Below are 19,677 nucleotides of genomic sequence, written 5' to 3'. Positions count from 1 at the left end.
TATTCACAAGTAATTTTGACCTAAACACCAGTAAATTTTTGCACCAGGGTCCCTTTCCAGAGACATGGAATGTTGACATTGTAAAAATTCAAGTGCAAACTTCTGAGGGTCTGACATCCTACTATGGTGTTAGACTGTATCCAGAAGGGTCAGTCGTGTCCTATTCCTCGAAGAAGAGCTGGCAGTTCTAAACTATCATCATAATGGAAATGGATCCTCATATTGGAGAATTCATTTAACCAAAGTCAAACAGCTACTAGAATATCAAAGTGTTCCAAATACTTAGTACCATAGTTCCCAGCAGCTCTCTGGTGAAAAATGTCAAAGTTCTGCCTCCTCTCCTAGTAATGTGATTCTCTGAAGTGTGATGCAGCTGCTTTAAAAGCAAATGAAATCTTAGATGGCATCCAGTGGAAGTGATAGTTCCTGTGTATTCAGCTCTGGTTAAGCTGAATTTGGAATATTGTGCCCGGTTCTGGGTGCCACATGTGAACAAGAGCAGTGACAAAACTGATGTGTGTTTCGAGAAGGGCATCCAGGATGGTAATGGGTCTGGCAAGTCCTATGGGGGGGGGGGATTGAAAGAACTGGGTAGAAGATTACAGGTCGTCATGGTAATGATCTTTAAATATCTGGAGAGCTGTCACGCAGAAGAAGAAGTAGATCTGTTCTCTGTTGATTCTCAACTTCTGTATATACCTAAAGGCATGTGGGTGGGTGTGTTTGTAACATCATTAGCCTGTGTCTCCTGTAGCAGGAAAAATTGAAGCCCCCCTTGGGCTACTATTTTAATTTTCCACAATGCCCCCGAGAAAGCTAAATCAGAGGTATTATGGGAAGGAAATCGTAATGGTGGTTTCAAATTGCCTTTTGCTGACTGCAGCATGGCTGCCAACTACAAGATAAGTAGGGATGTGGGTGGTGCTGTGGGTTAAACCACAGAGCCTAGGACTTGCCGATCAGAAGCTTGGCGGTTCGAATCCCCACGACGGGGTGAGCTCCTGTTGCTCGGTCCCTGCTCCTGCCAACCTAGCAGTTCAAAAGCACCTCAAAGTGCAAGTAGATAAATAGGTACCGCTCCGGCGGGAAGGTAAACGGCATTTCCGTGCACTGCTCTGGTTCACCAGAAGCGGCTTAGTCATGCTGGCCACATGACCCGGAAGCTGTACACTGGCTCGCTCGGCCAGTAAAGCAAGATGAGTGCCCCAACCCTAGAGTCGGTCACGACTGGACCTAATGGTCAGGGGTCCCTTTACCTTTACAAGATAAGTGCTCTGGGACCCGCTGTCGTAAAAGAGGGCCCACAAAAGGGCACTTTTCCAGGATTCCCTAAAATCTGAAGCCAGCCCTTTTCTCACATCCTATTTTGCTGGGCAAAAAATTACAAATGGATACAGCTGTTTTGACTGTCAGCAGACACTCATTCCCACTTTGAGCAATGAAGGATCGAGTGCTCTTTGCAGCAAATGCCACCACCTGCATAATTTAGAAACACAGGTGTGGCAGGGAGAGGGAAATGGTACAGGAAGCCAAGTTTTGTTCTTTAGTTGGCGATCCATTTCTAGATAGTACTCATTATTTCTAATCTTACTTAAATTTTCATTTTATTTTATGGCTTCCTTCTCATGTCGTATACACAATATGTGGGCAACTTCTTCGCTTTGGTCCCATAGTTCAGGAAGCCAATATTTCCAGAGCAGCAACACCTTTACAGCATTTTCATTTATCAAGTTTGATAGCTAAAACATGCATTTAGATTCACTTCTTTAATCTAATTTACTTGCTTGTAAGATTCTTTAGACTACATGCTTTTAAATGAGTGTAGTAATAATTAAGGTCTCATGCTGACAATAGAATTATAAGCAAATTTGCCAACAAATTGTAGTTCACCATTACTACTTCCTATTAGCAACCTGTGATTGCAAAGTTTGGTTATTATTTACTTAATTGCAAGAGCCCATATTAACTTTAATAGAATGACTATTGGAAAAATAGATATGGCTCTTTTACTTAGAACCTTCCTCATAAACTGTTAAATGGCTACAAAACTTTGTATTTACTATGTAGAACACAAATGGCAATTTCAAATAGAGTTTTCCAGAAAGGAACCAATCCCCCCCTAAATAAAAAAGTGGTAGATGAATATATATGATGCTAAGGTTTTCCAAAAGTTTAGCCCTTGAAAAATTGAGCAATTCTCCAACAAGCCTTGGAAGATGATATATTCAAATGTTTCAAAGACCTCATTATAATGATTTTTTTGTTTTAAAAATGCAGTTGTGTGCATTTTTTCATACGACATTTTTAAATGCATCACTGTGGAAATTTGGATGTATTTGTTTTCTTTTTAAAGACATTTAGCATGCACTAGTGATGGTGATTCACTGCCTTTTGTTTGGTATTTAAAACAGCGGCAGGATGATTGAGTGTAAACAAAGGGTCTGGATGGAGATCATCTGTGAGGAATTCCTTGGTGTGGGAGATGAGCCATTATAGTGATATCTCTTGTGACAATCCCAGCAGGAAGAACACTGATCCATGCAGCTATAACCTCTGGCAAGAAGTCTGGAAGTAGCAACAAATTGGATTTGAAAGCAAGATTGTTTTATCATACCATCTCATAATCATTTTTACCATTGGCTGTCGTCTTTGTGTACTACATAGTGCCTAACAGCTATTTCCTATTCCTCTACCATTTTTTACATGAAACTGTTTTTTATCATACTTAACAGTTTAGTAGGAGATTGCAGCAGATAAGACTTCTTTCTTTTTTCTTCGTTTATCGATCACTTGTAGCCAAGTAAGATTGTCTTCCATGGAAACAAACTTAACAGTGAGTCCGTAAGTGACTGTGGAGGCCAGTTCTGGATCCACACGTCCTTCCACAGTGGAAGGGCAGGAGTTGATCATAGTGAGGTTCGCCAACATGCCTTCCTCTTAGCTCGTTTCTCATTTTTGCCCTGAGTTCATGCTTCTTCAGAGTCCACAACACCTTGGTATCCATACCACAACATAGTTTACATTAAAAACTTTTGTGTTGAGTTGGTATCTCCTCATTCCAGGGATCAGATTGGTAACTTCTGATGTCTGCCTACTAATCAGGGCTGTCTTAAGCATATGTGACGCCGGGGTGCAAAGATCTGCCTGACGCCCCCCCCCCCCAGGTTGCCCAGTCCCAGGCGCGCAGGAGGACGGAGTCGGCCGGCCAGCTGCCTCAGTGCCTCGCTGGCTCGGTCACTCCCGAACTTGCAGCACAGAGCCGCCCGCAGCAGAAGAGCCTGCCACAGTGCTTCGGCCAATGGGTGGGCTCTTCCCCAGAGTCAACTCTCTGGCCCCAGACTCGGCCTGGCGCCCCCGAGAGCCCGGTGCCCGGGTGCCCCACACCCCTAGCGCCTATGGGTAAGACAGCCCTGCTACTAATTCAAGATTATTCAAGGGTTGAATACAGAAGGATAAAGAGACACCAATATTTGTAACTCACGTAGTAATAATAGTCATTTATAGTCTGCTTTTCTGAATGTCCACAGTGAAGCCTCATCATAAAGGTACAGCTGCCTACCAGTTTTTAAAAGCAGGTAACCAATAATATGTAATATAACCAACAGATTAAACAAAGCAAAGACATTTCAGTTGTTAACAGCAGATGGTGAATGTTGTATAAAGCTTCCATTCTTATTTGAGAGTGAGGGGAGATTACAATGAATTTTATTTTTATTAAGAAACATTTTCACATAGCACTAAAAATGTAGTTTGACTGTATAAGATTAGGTAGTACTAGAGAAGGTTAAGTGTTGCACTTGAAAATAAAAATAGACTAAATAGCATTTACATCTTCTTTGCAAAAGATAGCAGGGGATTTCTGGATTGTTCCTATTGGTGTGTAGAAGGGAAGAGAACCTCAATTACTCTACTTATACTGTTCTTCCAGTTAAAAGTTACTTCTTAAAATTGCTTGCACAAATAGTTAAGAAGTGAATATAATTCTAAGTGCATTATAATTAACTCTCCCTAGAGAGTGCACAATTTTTTGTGATTGTTGTAGCTGACTTTAAAAAATATCTTCTCTAAATCCTGGAGACGCACTTGCATTGTTAAATTCTGGCAGCAATTAAATTTATCTCTAGCTTTTCACTAAACATATCTTTGGTAAAGGATGAAAGTGATTATGTGGTTCACTGGTTTGAAAACTCCTTTGGGTATGTTTGGAGAGTCTTGCATATTTTGCATCCTCTGCCTTGAAAAGTTTATATGCACCGAATAGCTGCAGAAGCTTTGTCATATTTAGCTACCAGAAGTTACTAGCTGAGCAGCTACTTCCTTAAGAGTTAACTTGATTAACAGATTGAAGTAAGAAGTACTTCAGCAAGATGTCTGCAAACTGCATTCATTAAAATATAGTATATGTAATTTTGCTAAATGCATCTAAAATACTTTAGCATAAGTGGAGCATATGCAAATTTGGCCAGCTTGCATTTTAGTAATTAGGATTGGCACCTCAGGATTCAATAACTCTGAAATGGACTTCAGATGGTAAATATTAGAGGCCTCCTTGATTATGGGTTGCCCAGAAGTATATATTAGTCTGCTTTATGTACTGTGCCCTCTGCAAATGTCCAGTACCATTTTAAAATGGTGGAAAGGGCATGGAAGTAATGATTTAACTTAAGCAAATAATAATAATAATAATAATAATAATAATAATAATAATAATAATAATAATAATAATAATAATAATAATAATAGAATCTGCTAAGAGGAAATTAATCTTTTTATAGCCCAAACAGCAGTATCCTTACACAAATGAGAAAACTCACATATTTGAAGAAGTACTATAGAAACATTAAAGATGTTTTATGCGGCAGGCAATGTCAAAGCAGAAAAATGTGACGAGGGAAGGTCCATAAAATCACAGGTTAGTAAGGCAAGCAGAAAAAGTAGGAATAAAGAATAAAGCCTTCAGAGTGCAGTAATGGGCATATCACAATAGATGAAAAAAGGTATTGGAACAATGTATAAGGTTACTGCAGATGAGGTCAGGAGTTTCACTTAGAGATTAGGATGATGTGTGTTAGGAAAATTAGAGCACATAGCAGCATGGCACCAAGTTAAAAATGGAAAATAGTAATAGATGGCAGAGACAACTGGCAGAGATGATCTTAGTGATAGAAAAGCAGGGGAAACTGGGATATGGGAAATTGTAGAATTGTGGGTAGTAGAAGAAAAGTCATCTCAAGTTTAGTCCTATCTAGTTTAGTCACCCCTAAACATGTTGCTGTTTCTTGGTTCTGTATAAACTGGCAACTACAGCATGGGACCATCTCAAACTCTAACTTAAGAAGAACTTAAGACATTCCTTTCCCTTTTCTCAGGAAGATTGTTGTCTTGTGTGAATATTCAGTGGGTCAAGTGAGTGGTTGCCTATATTTTCTCCCAATAAGGTTCCATGCATGGGTGCAGAACAATGCACAATGTTGTTGAAGTGTTGCATTATCCTAGGTCTGGGCCACTATCATAGGGCTATTTTTGCAAAGACACTTTAGTTTTTTGTCTGAAATATAAAGGTCATCCAACAGCTTAAGTGGAAATGTATTTAAGATTGCGCTAATCAGTAGAGGGATTCATTTCATAGATATAACCCTACGTAGCATGGATACAACTGTGGGCAGAGCCCATCTTAAAGCATTTCCAGTGACTTTAGCAGAGTAGCACTCCGCATAATTTTCAGTGCCTGTAATTTACAAAGAGTGAAGAATTTCTGAGCTTTTGAAGCCGCACTAGTTTTGACCTTTCAGTTCCTGTGAGCTCAGCAAAAGGTTGCTGATTAATTTTGCCCCTTAAACTGTGGTAGCTGGGTTCTTCATTCCTTTTTTAATAAACAGGCCCAATTTTAATGCTGCTGACTTAGATGTAATAAAATATTCTTTGTGCTAGGCTTCCACTGTATTAATAAAAGGATCTGTATTAGCAGTTTACAACTAAATGGCATTGGAACATTCAGCTAGCTTGCATTAAATCAATTTTATAGGACGACTGCTTTGTCTTGTCTCATACCTGGTATTTTTCAACCTTATAGGACAAACCTGTTTCTAAATAAGCATAGAAAGAAGGGTGTAAGTAACACGTTTTGGAAGACCTTTCCACAGAAAGATCATTTACTTCCAATGCTTGTTTTTATTCTTAATACCGTGAATAAGTGTGACAACCAGAGTAATAATAAAGCTGTTACCCAGTGTGGAGAAGAGATCAATTTACAGCAGAAGAGTAGTACTCTTTTCTTCTTAATGATGCATAGTCAAAATGTGCAACAATAAATTGAGTGACAAGTGCTGGCATGCGAGCAGTGGCTGAAAAGGATGAACTGAAGTCCTACAGACAGTTGCACAACTTTGGCATATCTGTTTGCTATATGGTTGCAATGTCTACTTATACTACGTCAATGCCACATGTCCATTTATCATACCTCAGGTGCAGGCCCATACAAAACTCCTTATTTGTGGCTTGAAGAAGCATCCACAACAAATCAGAGGTCTGTGGCTTCAAATTTGGTGGCATATGCAGGTCATTAGGTCTTCATCAGAGGCTCTCTTCAGAGCACTTCTTCCAGTAGAAATACAGAGGGTGGCTGCAGGACAGAGGACCATTTTCAGTAGCCCATTACGGAACACTTTCCCCAATGAAGCAAGCCCTCATTCTGGCACCAGATCATGAATTTTCTTTACCCCAAGGCATTTAATTGTGGATGATTTCTTGTCTGCTTCTTGCTGCTTGCTAGTTTGTTTTTAATGGTGGGTCATACTTTAGTCATGTGAGGGGTTGTAAGTTTTAACTTTCTAGATATTTATGTATGACTATTCTTAGTTACAGATAGGTAGCCGTGTTGGTCTGCCATAGTCAAAATAAAAAAATTCCTTCCAGTAGCACCTTAAAGACCAACTAAGTTAGTTCTGTGTGTATCTGAAGAAGTGTGCATGCACACGAAAGCTCATACCAAGAACTAACTTAGTTGGTCTTTAAGGTGCTACTGGAAGGAATTTTTTTATTTATTCTTAGTTAGTTTGACTTTTTGTTGTATGTATTTTGTATGCCTTTGTTTTATTGTAATAATAATAATAATTAATAATAATAATAATAATTTATTTGTACCCTGCCCATCTGGCTGGATTTCCCCAGCCACTCTGGGCGGCTTCCAAGAAAGATTAAAAACACATTAAAATATCACACATTAAAAACCTCCCTGAATGTCTTCTAAATGTCAGGTAATTGTTTATCACTTTGACATCTGATGGGAGGGCATTCCACAGGGCGGGCGCCACTACCAAGAAGGCCCTCTGCCTGGTTCCATGTAGCTTTACTTCTTGCAGTGAGGGAACCGCCAGGAGGCCCTCAGCATTGGACCTCAGCGTCCAGGCAGAATGATGGGGGTGGAGATGCTCCTTCAGGTATACTGGGTATATACAGGTATATATTTGTCTCAAAAACCTTGTGGTGTATGGTTATGAATGTATAAAGGAATAATAATAATAATAATAATAATAATAATAATAATAATAATAATAATAATAAATGTACTATCTATGGTAGGCTAAAGCCAAACTTACAGTAAGTGTACCTACTCAGATGTGTGGAGGAATATAGCTTGCTGCCATTGGTTCATCAATCACAGTATGGTCTACAGCAGGCATGGCCAAATTCAGCCCTCCAGATGTTTTGGGACTACAGTTTCCACCATCCCTGACCACTGGTCCTGTTAGCTAGGGATGATGGGAGTTGTAGTCCCAAAACAACTGGAGGGCCAAGTTTGGCCATGCCTGGTCCACTGCGATGGCAGCAATTTTTCACAGTTTCAGAGTTTTTCACAGCCCTATCTAGAGATACCAAAGTTTAAACCTGTGACCTTTTGCATTCAAAGTGATAGACCTTTCCTTCAAATCAATCATACATTGATAGTTGAAAATTTGATAGGCTTCACATGATCAACACATGTTTGAGCACTGCCATGTCTAGCAGATATCTGGAGGCTTGCCCTTTTAATACTATAGTGAAACTTTCCCGGGGTAATGCAATGACGAACTTACATATCTCTTCCAGTCAGTTTCCTCTTTGGACATAATTGTGGAACTATAAAATTATAAATGTAAAGCATTTATGTACCTCCTGATCATTTCTTCCAAAACCTGAAGCCTCTGTCAATCTAGTTAAAAAAACTTCTTCCACAAAAAAATTATACCATTTGATATTAAGGGGGGGGGGGAATCTCAAAGCGGTTTACAAATTTTAGTACTAATTGCTTCTTTTTTGTTCCACATATCTTAATATAAGGAAATCCAAGTAGACTAGTGCTTCCTTATATTCATCTGAACAATTTTGTAATAGTATACAGTAGAAAAGGATTCTCATGAATGTCCTTCAAAAATTATGTCAGGAACTGGGAGCAGTAGAGTAGGCTGTAAAATGAACTTTTAGAATATTTTAAACTGAGATAACTAGTGCTAAAAAAAAGTGGTAGCTCTTTTTTCATTATCCTTCCACTTTATAAGAAATGGTTTCATGCCATTTCTTTCAAGAAAGGACTTTTTCCCATTATGTGATTCTAAAAACGAACTCCTGTCTTCAGCTTTGCTGTTTTTAAAAGTCTTTGTTAGTAACTTTGGTTCCCAATTCATTACTGCAGTCAAGTAGTTCAGAGCCTGGTGCAGAAGATAAACCCTTTGCAAATGAAGACAGCATCCATTTTCCTTATACCTCAGGCCACATTGAATTGATTGCGGTAATAAAATGACAGCACCTTGTAATATACTGACGGCTTTTTAATTTGAAAACTAGCTCGAGCCTGATTCAAAGCTTGTTTAAAGCTAATTTATGGCTTGCGTAATTTTAAGCTGAATCCAGGGTAAAGGATGATGTATGAAAACTGATAAGAGTTAACATAATATATTCAAATGTATCATGTTGCAGAGAGAGAAATTTCCTTTTTTCAGAAGCATCAATTTTTTTTTAAAAAAAGTATGTTTTTGTGCTATGTACAAATATGAATGTAAACAGTAATTGGAAATTTCATAACGTTTATTTTATATGTATCGTTTTTATGTTTGTAAGACCTACACTTGTGGTGTACATATACATTATTCCTTGAAGAATCATGATTGCACCATCAAAACTGACAAAAGTTTAGTGCTTTCTTATTGTCATAGTCATTAGAAATTGTGAAGGGCTAGCACACTTAGAGATACACCAGGCAATGTCTCCTGCCACTCCCCCATTTTCTGCTCCTTACTATTTGTGTCCCTTTGTGCGTTTGTGGGACCTTTATATGGGTTGGTGGGTGGATGGTGGTGACTATGAATGTCTATATGTAGGTCACAATGTAGTGACTCTTTGTTATGTAATAGTGTTGACTTGATATTGAATAAAATGACCCACCGAAATGAACAAACAAATAACTTCAGTGTTATCATACAACCTTAGGTTTGGGCCTACTTGTATTGTCTTATAATGGGCCCCTCAGAGCCTACTCCCTAAGTTTTCTTGCTATGAGTCCCGTTGCTCTTTCCCAGCTCCTGCCAACCCAGCAGTTTGAAAGCGTGCCAGTGCAAGTAGATAAATGGGTACCGCTGTGGCGGGAAGGTAAATGGTGTTTCTGTGCACTCTGGTTTCCGTCACTGTGTTCTATTGTGCCAGAAGCAGTTTAGTCATGCTGGCCACATGACCCGGAAAGCTGTCTGTGGACAAATGGCGGCTCCCTCAGCCTGAAAGTGAGAGGAGCACTGCAACCCCATAGTCACTTAACCGTCCAGGGGTCCTTTACCTTTTTTACTGTGACCTGAATAGAGGTGAAGGGAGTATTGTAGCATGCTATTACTCTTTTTTTCCAGATGCAGTTACCTTGAGAGCTTTACGGTTTCATATTACTTAGCACTTCATACATCCAGATTTTATTTTCTGCCTGCAGACCATTCAGGATTAATTTCACATTTGTTGTCTTCCATTGAGCATCAGCACTTCTCTGTGATATGTATTTGAGAATTCATTTGATCAACTTGCATGGAGGCTTTTCTATTCCCTTTTTCTGTTGCATTCCTGTCCCTCCTAGAAAAGTAGCTTCTGAAGCTCCAAGGACGCTGTGTAGTGAAATTCAATGATATATGGGGGTGCAGCCAGAAGGGGAAAGGTAGCAAACCCGAAGTCTTGGGTGAGGTGGAGGAGCATTTTTGCCTGCACACAGAATCTTTCACTTACTTTTGGTTAGCAGCCACCAGTGCAGGCATTTGACACTCTTAAAAAGTTGCTAGTTGTATGGTTTCTAACTAGCAAACGTTTTGCAGGCCATAAAAGTAATCCATAGAGTTAACAATATTCTGTGTGGCATAATCACCAAGAATAAATTTACATAGCTGTATGCCACTTGTTTTTTGTGTGGCTTGTTCCTTACTGGGTGGCGTGCAAGGAATGCAGGTCTGCACTGGAAACAAGGCCTGCAGAGGTTGTTAGACGCAGGAGAAGAGAGGCTGCAGGAACTCAAAAGTGGTAGCCTGAACTCAAATAGGGGACGCTAAGTTGAGATCCAATTTACTTTGAGTAAAGGCCATAGAAAGACTCCAGTCTGAAAAAGCTGCTTCCAGTCAGAGTAAACAGTACTGAACTGATAGACCAATTTTTCCTGAAATATTTTCTACATTATTCTGTGTTGTTCCTGAGACGTAGAGGGGTGTACAGTGCACTTGTTCCATTAGTGCAAGGATTTTCACTTGCACAACAGAACTTCTCTCCGCGTGTGACTCATGCCCTTCTCAGATCTGCTCTGGAGGATTAGGAGAACATCTGTAGGGGCCATACAGGGGAAAGAGAAGGGTAGACTGTTCCTCTGCGCTAGCAAATCCTTGGAACATCGCCATAGCACTCTGGATACAACCCACAATTTTTTCTTGAAAGTTTAAAACTCTTATCCTTTAACTGTAATATCTTCTATTAACAAGATGCACAGTAGCAGATATACAGTTCTCAGTATGCTGCTCAGAAAATATGACTCTCCCTTGAATAAAATGGAACATTACGTTGTTTAAGCAACAAAACAGATTGAATAATTATGTAAGGGATATTTCCATATACAAGTGAAAGTTTTGCTGTGGAATGATTAAAATGAAAGTATTTGTATGGTAGTAAAGCTATATATTTATGTTTATAAAATTGTCCTATACTTTTAGTAATGCTGGTTTAGCTCCATTGGCTGAAAGGAAGTTAGTGATATTGTTGATGCTCTCCCTGCCTTAGCTCCCAAGCATGTACGAAATCCATACAAACAAGCATGGGTGCTGGTGGTATAGTTGTATTCCATGTATCAATTTATGTATGTTCCATGAATGAGATTTGCTACATTGGCTCTGTGCAGACAAAATTAGCATCCTAAGATGTGGTTGGGAAAGAAATGCAAAGGATTAATTGGATAATCCTACATTTTCCAATAGTTGACAAGACGTGTGGAACGAGAAAGTTTTTTCTGACAGTATTGGCGTTAGCAAGAAACAGATATCTGTAACTGCAGATCCACAGGCAGCTGGATCTTCTTATGTGTGTGGATCACTCTGCTTCACTTTCATTTGAAGCCGAGTTTATATGTGTCACAGTTTGGTCGAAAACAGTTGATTGAACAGCACCGTCATTAAAACCTGCCTTTTATTTTCAGAGTTGATTCCTTATGGGAAGGGGGAAAGCTCAGCAATGCATCACTTGATTTCTTTCTAATGAATGACTGCATGGAAGTAAAGTGATTAATCACATGTGCATAGCTTGCATTCTTTGTAATGGCATCTAAAACTTTGAAAGGACCAGTACAACAAAAAACCACCTTGTCGCAGATTAATATTTTTGTTCCAGATTTGAAGTCCACCGAGGAAGCAGAACTGTTGAAACTCTCATTTTTCTTATGCACACTGCAGCTGGATGTCCATAGCAACCAATGAGCTGCAAGAGCATCCTACTAGCATTCTCTCACCCAGATAATTCCTACATTTCACTCTGCTTCCATTTAAGGGGCTGGGGGACTTCATATAAAACTCTAAAGTGTTGAAGTCTTGTACATTTCTTACAGGGCGCTTCTTTCTGAAGACCCTGTTTCTAGTAGAATATACTGGTATTGCAAACTTTGCATGAAGAAATTCAGGTCATTAATAAATGCAGAAACTATCAGGAGGCCATTAAAAGTCTTATAATGGTAACTAGAAGTTATATTATACTTTTGAGCAGTAAATCTCAGAGGTTTCCAATTCCTTTACAATCATGGATCCTGTAGCAATAAATTGGCATAGTAGTAAAGTTTCCCTCCCTATTCCAGTATTTTTTCCTTTTGCCTTCAGTCTTAACATGGAGTGTTAGCCACAAGTACAGCTTGAGTTCCTATCAAGTTTTATTTCTATGGCCAATTCAGATTTCACTCAGAAACTCTAGTACAATTGGGGGAAGTGGATTCTTCTTAATATCATTAAAGTAATATGCAACAATTGAATACCATGTTTGTTCAGTTCTTCCTTGAGGTTACTTGTTGAACTATGTATTTGAGGTACAGAGGGAAAATATTCTAAATATACATGCTGTATTCATGTTCCTTATACCACGGGGTGGGATGCAGAATTCCCATGTTTCGTGCATAATGCTTTGATTAAACAGTGGCTAAATGGTTTCAGTTTAACAGAAAGAGGGGAAATGAATATATTTTCAAAATATAGAGATTTGTTGTGTCCATACCTTCAGTCACCTCAGCACACTACTGAGGAGTCTATTTGTCTCTGTTGCACTCAGGACTCCGAGCCGTCAAATGAGGTGGTATCAGAGGCCTCAACTAATGTTGTACCCTCTACCTCAAGAAGTAGCTCTGAACAGCTGGTATCGGTGGCACAGACATATCCAGAAGAGGTAGGACATTCCGTGTCTATTCTGTTAATGAACTGACTATTGGACTCTTAAGAGGTTTTCTCCTATTCTTATTCATTCATTTTTGTATTGGTTTGATTCCGTTTCAAGAAAGCAGTGAAACTAAACCACACATCAGGCTTCCCAGAAAGTTACTATCCACCTATAAAACAAGTTCATGTGCTGAAGTAAAATTGGGTGAATTCCACCATTTAGGAAGGCTGTTCTTTCTGCTCTTTCTCTTCTCCTCAGGTATCCAATTTTCCAATATTTGATAGCATGTAAAATCAATTTCTGATGTCCACAGTAGTCACATAGGTTCACTCATATAATGTTGCTTGAGTAGACCCGTTTTTGGAGATGAAATTACATGTCATGAAAAAGCTAGCTCAGAGGATTTTACTTAGTAAATCTATCCACATAGATTTCAGAATTCTGATGAAAGGTAAGCTTGGCAATGACTTCTGGCTGCCATAATCTTCTCACTTAGCCAAACTCTTAGCTTTCAAAGTATAATAAAAGAAGTCACTGAAATAATGAAACTTCAATCTATAGATTTAGGGCTAAAATGCACAAGTAAATGTGCTAAAACAAATTGAGCTTCAAAGGAATTGTTGAGTAGGTAGAGTCTTGGGAAGAAGGAAGAGCAACATTAAATAACTCTAGTACTATCCTAAACCCTTGCTTTCTGGGGACTCCCATTTGTGCTTGTCTGGGCGGATGAGAGGTTGACAGGAACAGATCTGTAGCTCAGCCACAAAAGTATTTTTGAATCATTTGAGAAGTTTCCTGCGAGGACCATTTGGATGCTGGTAGAAGGTATCCGTAAATCTATACATTTTAGTGGCCAACTATTAAACTTTGGTTTTATAAACTGGAGTGGATTAACTGGATAGGTCTCTGTTGGAAGTGAGGGTTTGGGTTGCGCACAGGGACTTTTGTGTGCAAGCCGTCTCACCTACACTCAAGTTTGTCTGGATAGAACTGACAATAGGAACTGACCTTTCCACTCCATCCTTAACCTCCTTCTGCTACTCTTAAGTGCTTGGAGCTATTAAACAACAACAACAACCCTGAAGCCACTCAAATGCAGTTACTGTTCTGTCCTGTTCTCTCCCTTCGCTAGAGGTTGTATCATCCTTCTCATTCTAGCTCTGTCTGATGTTGGAGTTCCTTGTACACGGAAGACTGGAATTGACAATTGCTGCCTATCATCCTTTAGGCTTGTGGTTTGGCTTCCTTACATTTCCTCGTTTCTCCCCAGGACTGTAATTGAAAAGTTCCTCACTTAAAATTCTTACCTTTGAGAGACTGGAAAACAGGCCTTTACACTGTTGGCCTTCATTCTTTGTGTTTCGTTATAGTTGTAGCCATTAAAGCTTCAATATTCGATGGATTCAATGGGTTATTTTTCAAGGCAGAAAACTATTTTAAATGTGTGTGGTGTTTTCTGTGTGCAAATTAATGTTAAAAAGAGCAATGCAACTAAACACCCATTACCAAATACACAGATAAAATCTTCTTTACCCCTTCCAGTGATCATATGCCCCAGCTTAGTCTACTCTACCCTCTTGTCCAGTTAACAAAATAAGTGGGTAGAGAAAGCAATTTCTGCCCAGACCTTTTGGTGTGCATATGCCTGGATTCAGCCAACATATAGAATTTAATCATCTATTTCACAATAGTATATACTATTTCGTAATCTCCATAGCTGCATTGTGAAACAGAAAATGACTACATTGTGGAATACTGGTATGCATATGCTGTTATTTTGGCTTTCTGCATGCAACTTTCATATACAAGATCTGTGCAAAACATGAAGGCTGATCTAATGGGAAAGTATCAAAGTATATTTTTGACTCCGTTCCTGGTTTTATAGGCATTCCGTGCTTGTGGCACTGCAGACTCTTCACAGTAATAACAGATTATGCTTTTTAATGGGTAATGATATGTCATCTTCCTAAGTTAACTTAGATTTGTTTCTGCTCTTTCTGTGAGATGCTTTGAGCACAATTATGGGAAAGTAGCATATAAATAAACTACTATTGCTAATAATGATGTTACGTACTCCGCAAGCAGCTTATAGCCCAGTCCTGTGCTGAATGAAGCATGCCTCAGTCCGTTGAAATCAACTGAGCTTAAGCGTACCTCCTTCTGCACAATACAGTGGTGCCTCGCAAGACGAAATTACAGTGGTGCCTCGCAAGACGAAATTAATTCGTTCCGCAAGTTTTGCCGTCTAGCGAATTTTTCGTCTTGCGAAGCACAGTTTTAACGGTTTAACAAAGTCGCGAGACGTTTTCGTCTTGCGAAGCAAACCCATAGGGAAATTCGTCTTGCGAGGCAAATCGAAAACGGAAAAACCTTTCGTCTAGCGAGTTTTTTGTCTTGCGAGGCATTCGTCTTGCGGGGCACCACTGTAATCCGTTCCGCGAGTCTCTTCATCTAGCGGTTTTTTCGTCTTGCGAAGCAATCCTATTAGCGGATTAGCTCTATTAGCGGCTTAGCAGCTATTAAAGGCTTAGCGGCTTAGCGGCTAAAAGGCTATTAGCAGCTTAGCGGCTTAGAAAAGGGGGGGCGAAAAAAATTCACACCACTCGCAAGACGTTTTCATCTTGCGAAGCAAGCCCATAGGGAAATTTGTCTTGCGAAGCAGCTCAAAAACGGAAAACCCTTTCGTCTAGCAGGTTTTCCGTCTTGCGAGGCGTTCGTCTTGCGGGGCACCACTGTACATGCACCATATGTGAAAGAAGTGTACAGTACAGTGCAGATCAATTTGGTTTCAGTACAATATGATAAGTTACTGTTTCCAACATTATAGATCTTATTTAATTTTTTTAACTGTTTAATGCCCTTGCCCCCCCCCCCAACATTGAGCTCAGCCAACTGCCTTCCAGGTTCAAAAAAGGAAACCCCAAACTTTTGGAGAAATTTACCTCTGTAGATCCTTTCCCCAATTTTGTTGAGAACATTTTTCATCTGCGGCCTTAATGTGTATTAAAATAGGATATATTTCAGATAAAATCTTTGTGACTTGATACAGAGCACGCACTAAATTTTATATCCCATTTCATGGCTTGATCATCATGTGTTTATGATATTCTTTAACTGCTTGCAGTCTGCAAAAAGCCAACATTCCCTTCTTCCTTTAAGTTGTGCAGTTTTCCTGCTCTTCTCTTCCTTTCCATTAATGAAAATGTTAAAAAGCAAACACAAATCCCAGCTACAAATCCTTTCCCCATTATTTCCACTGTAAGGCCAGAACACTAAATTACAAAAACTAATAGAAAGCTCAATAATGATGATATTTACAAAATGACTTCTGGAAGCAGTATCTGTTATGTTCTGTACAGCATGATAACACTTATTTCTTCTTGTAATTTCTGCTATTGTTTCATACTGTTTTAAATATTCTTCTACACTAGTTTATGGGTGTAACTAATTGCTACATTCTGCTGGTTTGATTACAATCACTGTGTGCAATTTTACAATTCTGGTACCAGTACTGGAAGATGAAGGTATATCTTTCTAGTATTGAGTGGAGAATACAAATAGCGTTGTACTGCCCAAACTTGATTTTACTGTGCAGTTCTGAATATAAATTTTCTACAGCTGTTGTGGTAATATTAGAACGTATCATAAAAAAAACTCTATAGAAGTGATTGGAAATTGGAAGACTTAATTTTTTGTTGTCTACACTTTCTCTCTCAACATGCATATACACACACTACTCATGAACATTATTCTCATAGCACATTGATAATCACAGAATTCACATGTGCTTTCTTGACAATTCACTGCTGCCATAAATCCCTTTCCCAGCTGAACCTGTCAACAGCCCCATAGCATGTTTGTCCTTAACTTAGAAACCAAGCTTTTTAGTAAAAAAATAAAAAACATAATAATCCATAACATCTAAGCAACTGAGCTAATAGCTAACAAGGACCTTTAGCATTCATATTATTATTACTAGGGCCTGTGCCCCTGCTTCCTTTGTTCACTAGCACCCACACTTCTGTAGACCTGGCTAAACATCCTATTTTGATAAACTGTGGGACAATTTGTGGTTCACTTGTGGTTTGCTAAACAAACCATGGCTTAGGGTTACATGCAAACTTGACCTTGTCTGTCCTCTTTATCTCTCTCCTTTAACCCGTAGGAGACTGGCACCTAGCATGATCTGTTAAAATCTGAATAGACATTGTATGGTTAGAAGTTCCCATTGGCCTCTTTACTTCCTTGGTCCAAAATGATTATAACCTACTTAGATTAATCTGTGATAAAATGATAAAAATAAATGCTCTGCCTTGTCAGCTGCACAGTAATAAGAATTATGATATTAACTTGACAAGGTTTGTAGTCAACTAACTTTTACTCAGGAGTAGACACATTGAAATTAATGGGCCTAAGTTACTTATGGCCATTAATTTCCATGTGTCTACTCTGAGCAAAAGTTAACACAAATATTATCTGCTCCGTTAATTCCATTTTAAAGGAAAGTTGTTTCCACTCAGCATTAGTTTCTCAGACATCCTGGAAATGTTTATTTGGAGGGCTGGGTATAAATATATTGACTTACTATATAACAAGTGTTTCCGCCTTCACACATCAACACTATTTCTATCACTCCTGTATCTTCTATTCATGCATTATGGTACAGTAAGGAAGATGGGACTAAAATTGAGCCATGAAGGGCCAGCCACCAACCGTAGATGGATTTCCTGCCCTTTTGACTTGCCACTTTTAACTCATCTCTCTGCCTGTAATAAATGAAATTGCAGTTTGGTTTGGTTTGGTTTAGTTTGGTTTTCTTAGTCATGTACCTCTTCTTAAAAAATCAATTTCCCTCTTCCCCCATTTAGAATGCTGTTGTGTTCTTTTTAAATGATAAAAAGCAACTCGAAATTGTGTTACAGCAATCATTTAAATAAAAAATGTATGAGAAAGCAAGAAAAAACAATATTGCCTTGCAAGTTAATTTATTAGTATGCATGTTTAAGCTGAGGTAGCTGAATTGGAAGACTTCTAGTTTAAATATGAATTACTTCTGTTAAAACATTTTCACAAATCCAGGGCATTTGTCTTTATTTAACCTTTTCACAGTCTCTGCCTTTCTTTAAAGTACACTTAGTCCAATTTCTTCTATTACTCAAGGAGGTATTTAATACATGACTTAGTGTCATTTGCATTATACAAGAAGATTAACTTTACAAGCTGCGCTATTAATCTGAGTAGCTCTACATATTGACCTATGAAAGAGCATAATTGTTAGCTTAATTAAGTTAATTAATTGTCACACTCTGATGAACTTAGTATTGAGAGGAAATTAAAGGCAAATAGAAATTGGCATTCATTGGTTAGAAATCATATTTCATGGAATGTTATAGTGCATTCTATTTAGATGACACAAACATCTATTGTATAGTTAAAGCTATGCAGGCAATTATGAATGTTAAATGGTAATAATTTTGGAGTATTCTTTCTGATTGATAATCTGTCAAGTTCTACAGTATCAGATAAAGATATGCCTTGGAAAATTTATACTAGAATTGCAATTTGAATAGCCTGATTTCTCATGTGTGGTCTGATAATGAGAGAATTTGGAATGAAAACACAACCATTCTTGTTTTCCTTACTGTCCCACAAGAATTTAAGTGAGCCCTTCAGCACACAATGAATGACTTAACTGGCGCTATATCTATCTATCTAACATCTATCTATCTATCTACCGTATTTTTCGCTCCAAAACACGCACTTTTTTGCTCCTAAAAAGTAAGGGAAAATGCCTGTGCGTGTTACGGAGCGAATGCACTCGACTGGATCCATGGCTGCCGTCAGTCAGGCAAAGCGGGAGCCGCTTGCAGGGCTTTGCACGGCTCTAGCTTTGCTTGCTTTACAGCCAGGAGAAGGGGGAGGAGCCGAGGAGGGAGGGAGGGAGGGAAGGAGAGCCATGGCAGCAAAGCGGGCAGCAGCCGCTTACACGCGAGGAGGGACAGACGGGAGCCATAGCGAGCCGGAAAGGCGCCGTGTAGCCAGCAACAGCTGATGCAACCTCAGCTAGCAACGCTCTCTAAACGGAGCAATGAGGCTGCAGAGGGAGGGCAGGGCACAGGAGGACTCTGAGCCACGAGCGCAGTGAAAACCAGTAAAAAAGTTTTTAAACAGGCTGCTGGGGACAGGAGGGCACGGGATGAGGGAGAGGGGGAAATTACGATTCTCCCAGCGTCTCAGCTGATCCGCTGAGCAGGACTTGGGTTGCAGGGGATTCACCATTAGCTGTGTAAAGCAGCAAAGAGGGAGAGAAGGAGCAAAGCGGGAGAGGAAAGGAGCTGCTTACACTGCTGTAAGTGGCTGCTGTCCGGTTGGCTCCTTTAAAGCAACAGTGCTCTTTCCCTCCCCTCTCAGCTCGCCGAAAAGCTCCTTTTCCACACACCCCACTCGAGCTCCTTCTCCCCTTTAACCCTTGCCTGCATCATTAGCCACATCCTTCTCCACACATCCCACGCGTGTTCCTTCTCCCCTTAAATCCCTTGCCTGCATCATTAGCCACATCCTTCTCCACACACCCCACGCATGTTCCTTCTCCCCTTTAACCCTCGCCTGCATCATTAGCCACATCCTTCTCCACACACCCCACGCGTGTTCCTTCTCCCCTTTAACCCTTGCCTGCATCATTAGCCACATCCTTCTCCACACACCCACGTGTGTTCCTTCTCCCCTTAAATCCCTTGCCTGCATCATTAGCCACATCCTTCTCTACACACCCCACGTGTG

The 19,677-nt window shown here is 39.6% G+C and overlaps 1 protein-coding gene across 10 annotated transcripts in view; it reads left to right on the top strand.

The window, feature by feature from the left end:
- The window catches only part of PHF14 (PHD finger protein 14), a 128,203-nt gene that overhangs the window by 81,684 nt on the left and 26,842 nt on the right, over positions 1-19,677 (top strand). For 5 of the 10 annotated variants that reach the window (XR_014000937.1, XM_081164432.1, XM_081164437.1 and 2 more), the window contains one exon: positions 12,793-12,906. The exons of 3 other annotated variants lie outside the window; for them this stretch is intronic. Coding sequence is in view for 6 of the 7 variants with exons in the window: in XM_081164432.1 (XP_081020558.1) it covers positions 12,793-12,906 (114 nt within the window). In the remaining variant the exon portion in view is untranslated. Of the gene's footprint in view, positions 1-2,411; positions 2,442-4,775; positions 5,623-12,792; positions 12,907-19,677 lie in introns of those variants that run through there. 2 more of the 10 variants (XM_081164436.1, XM_081164430.1) reach the window with 2 other exon arrangements.

Source organism: Podarcis bocagei (assembly GCF_964188305.1).
Source record: "Podarcis bocagei genome assembly, chromosome: 12".
NCBI classification, from domain to species: Eukaryota; Metazoa; Chordata; class Lepidosauria; order Squamata; family Lacertidae; genus Podarcis; species Podarcis bocagei.
Note: the sequence above shows the minus strand (reverse complement) of the source record. Positions and strands in the feature narration are given on the sequence as shown.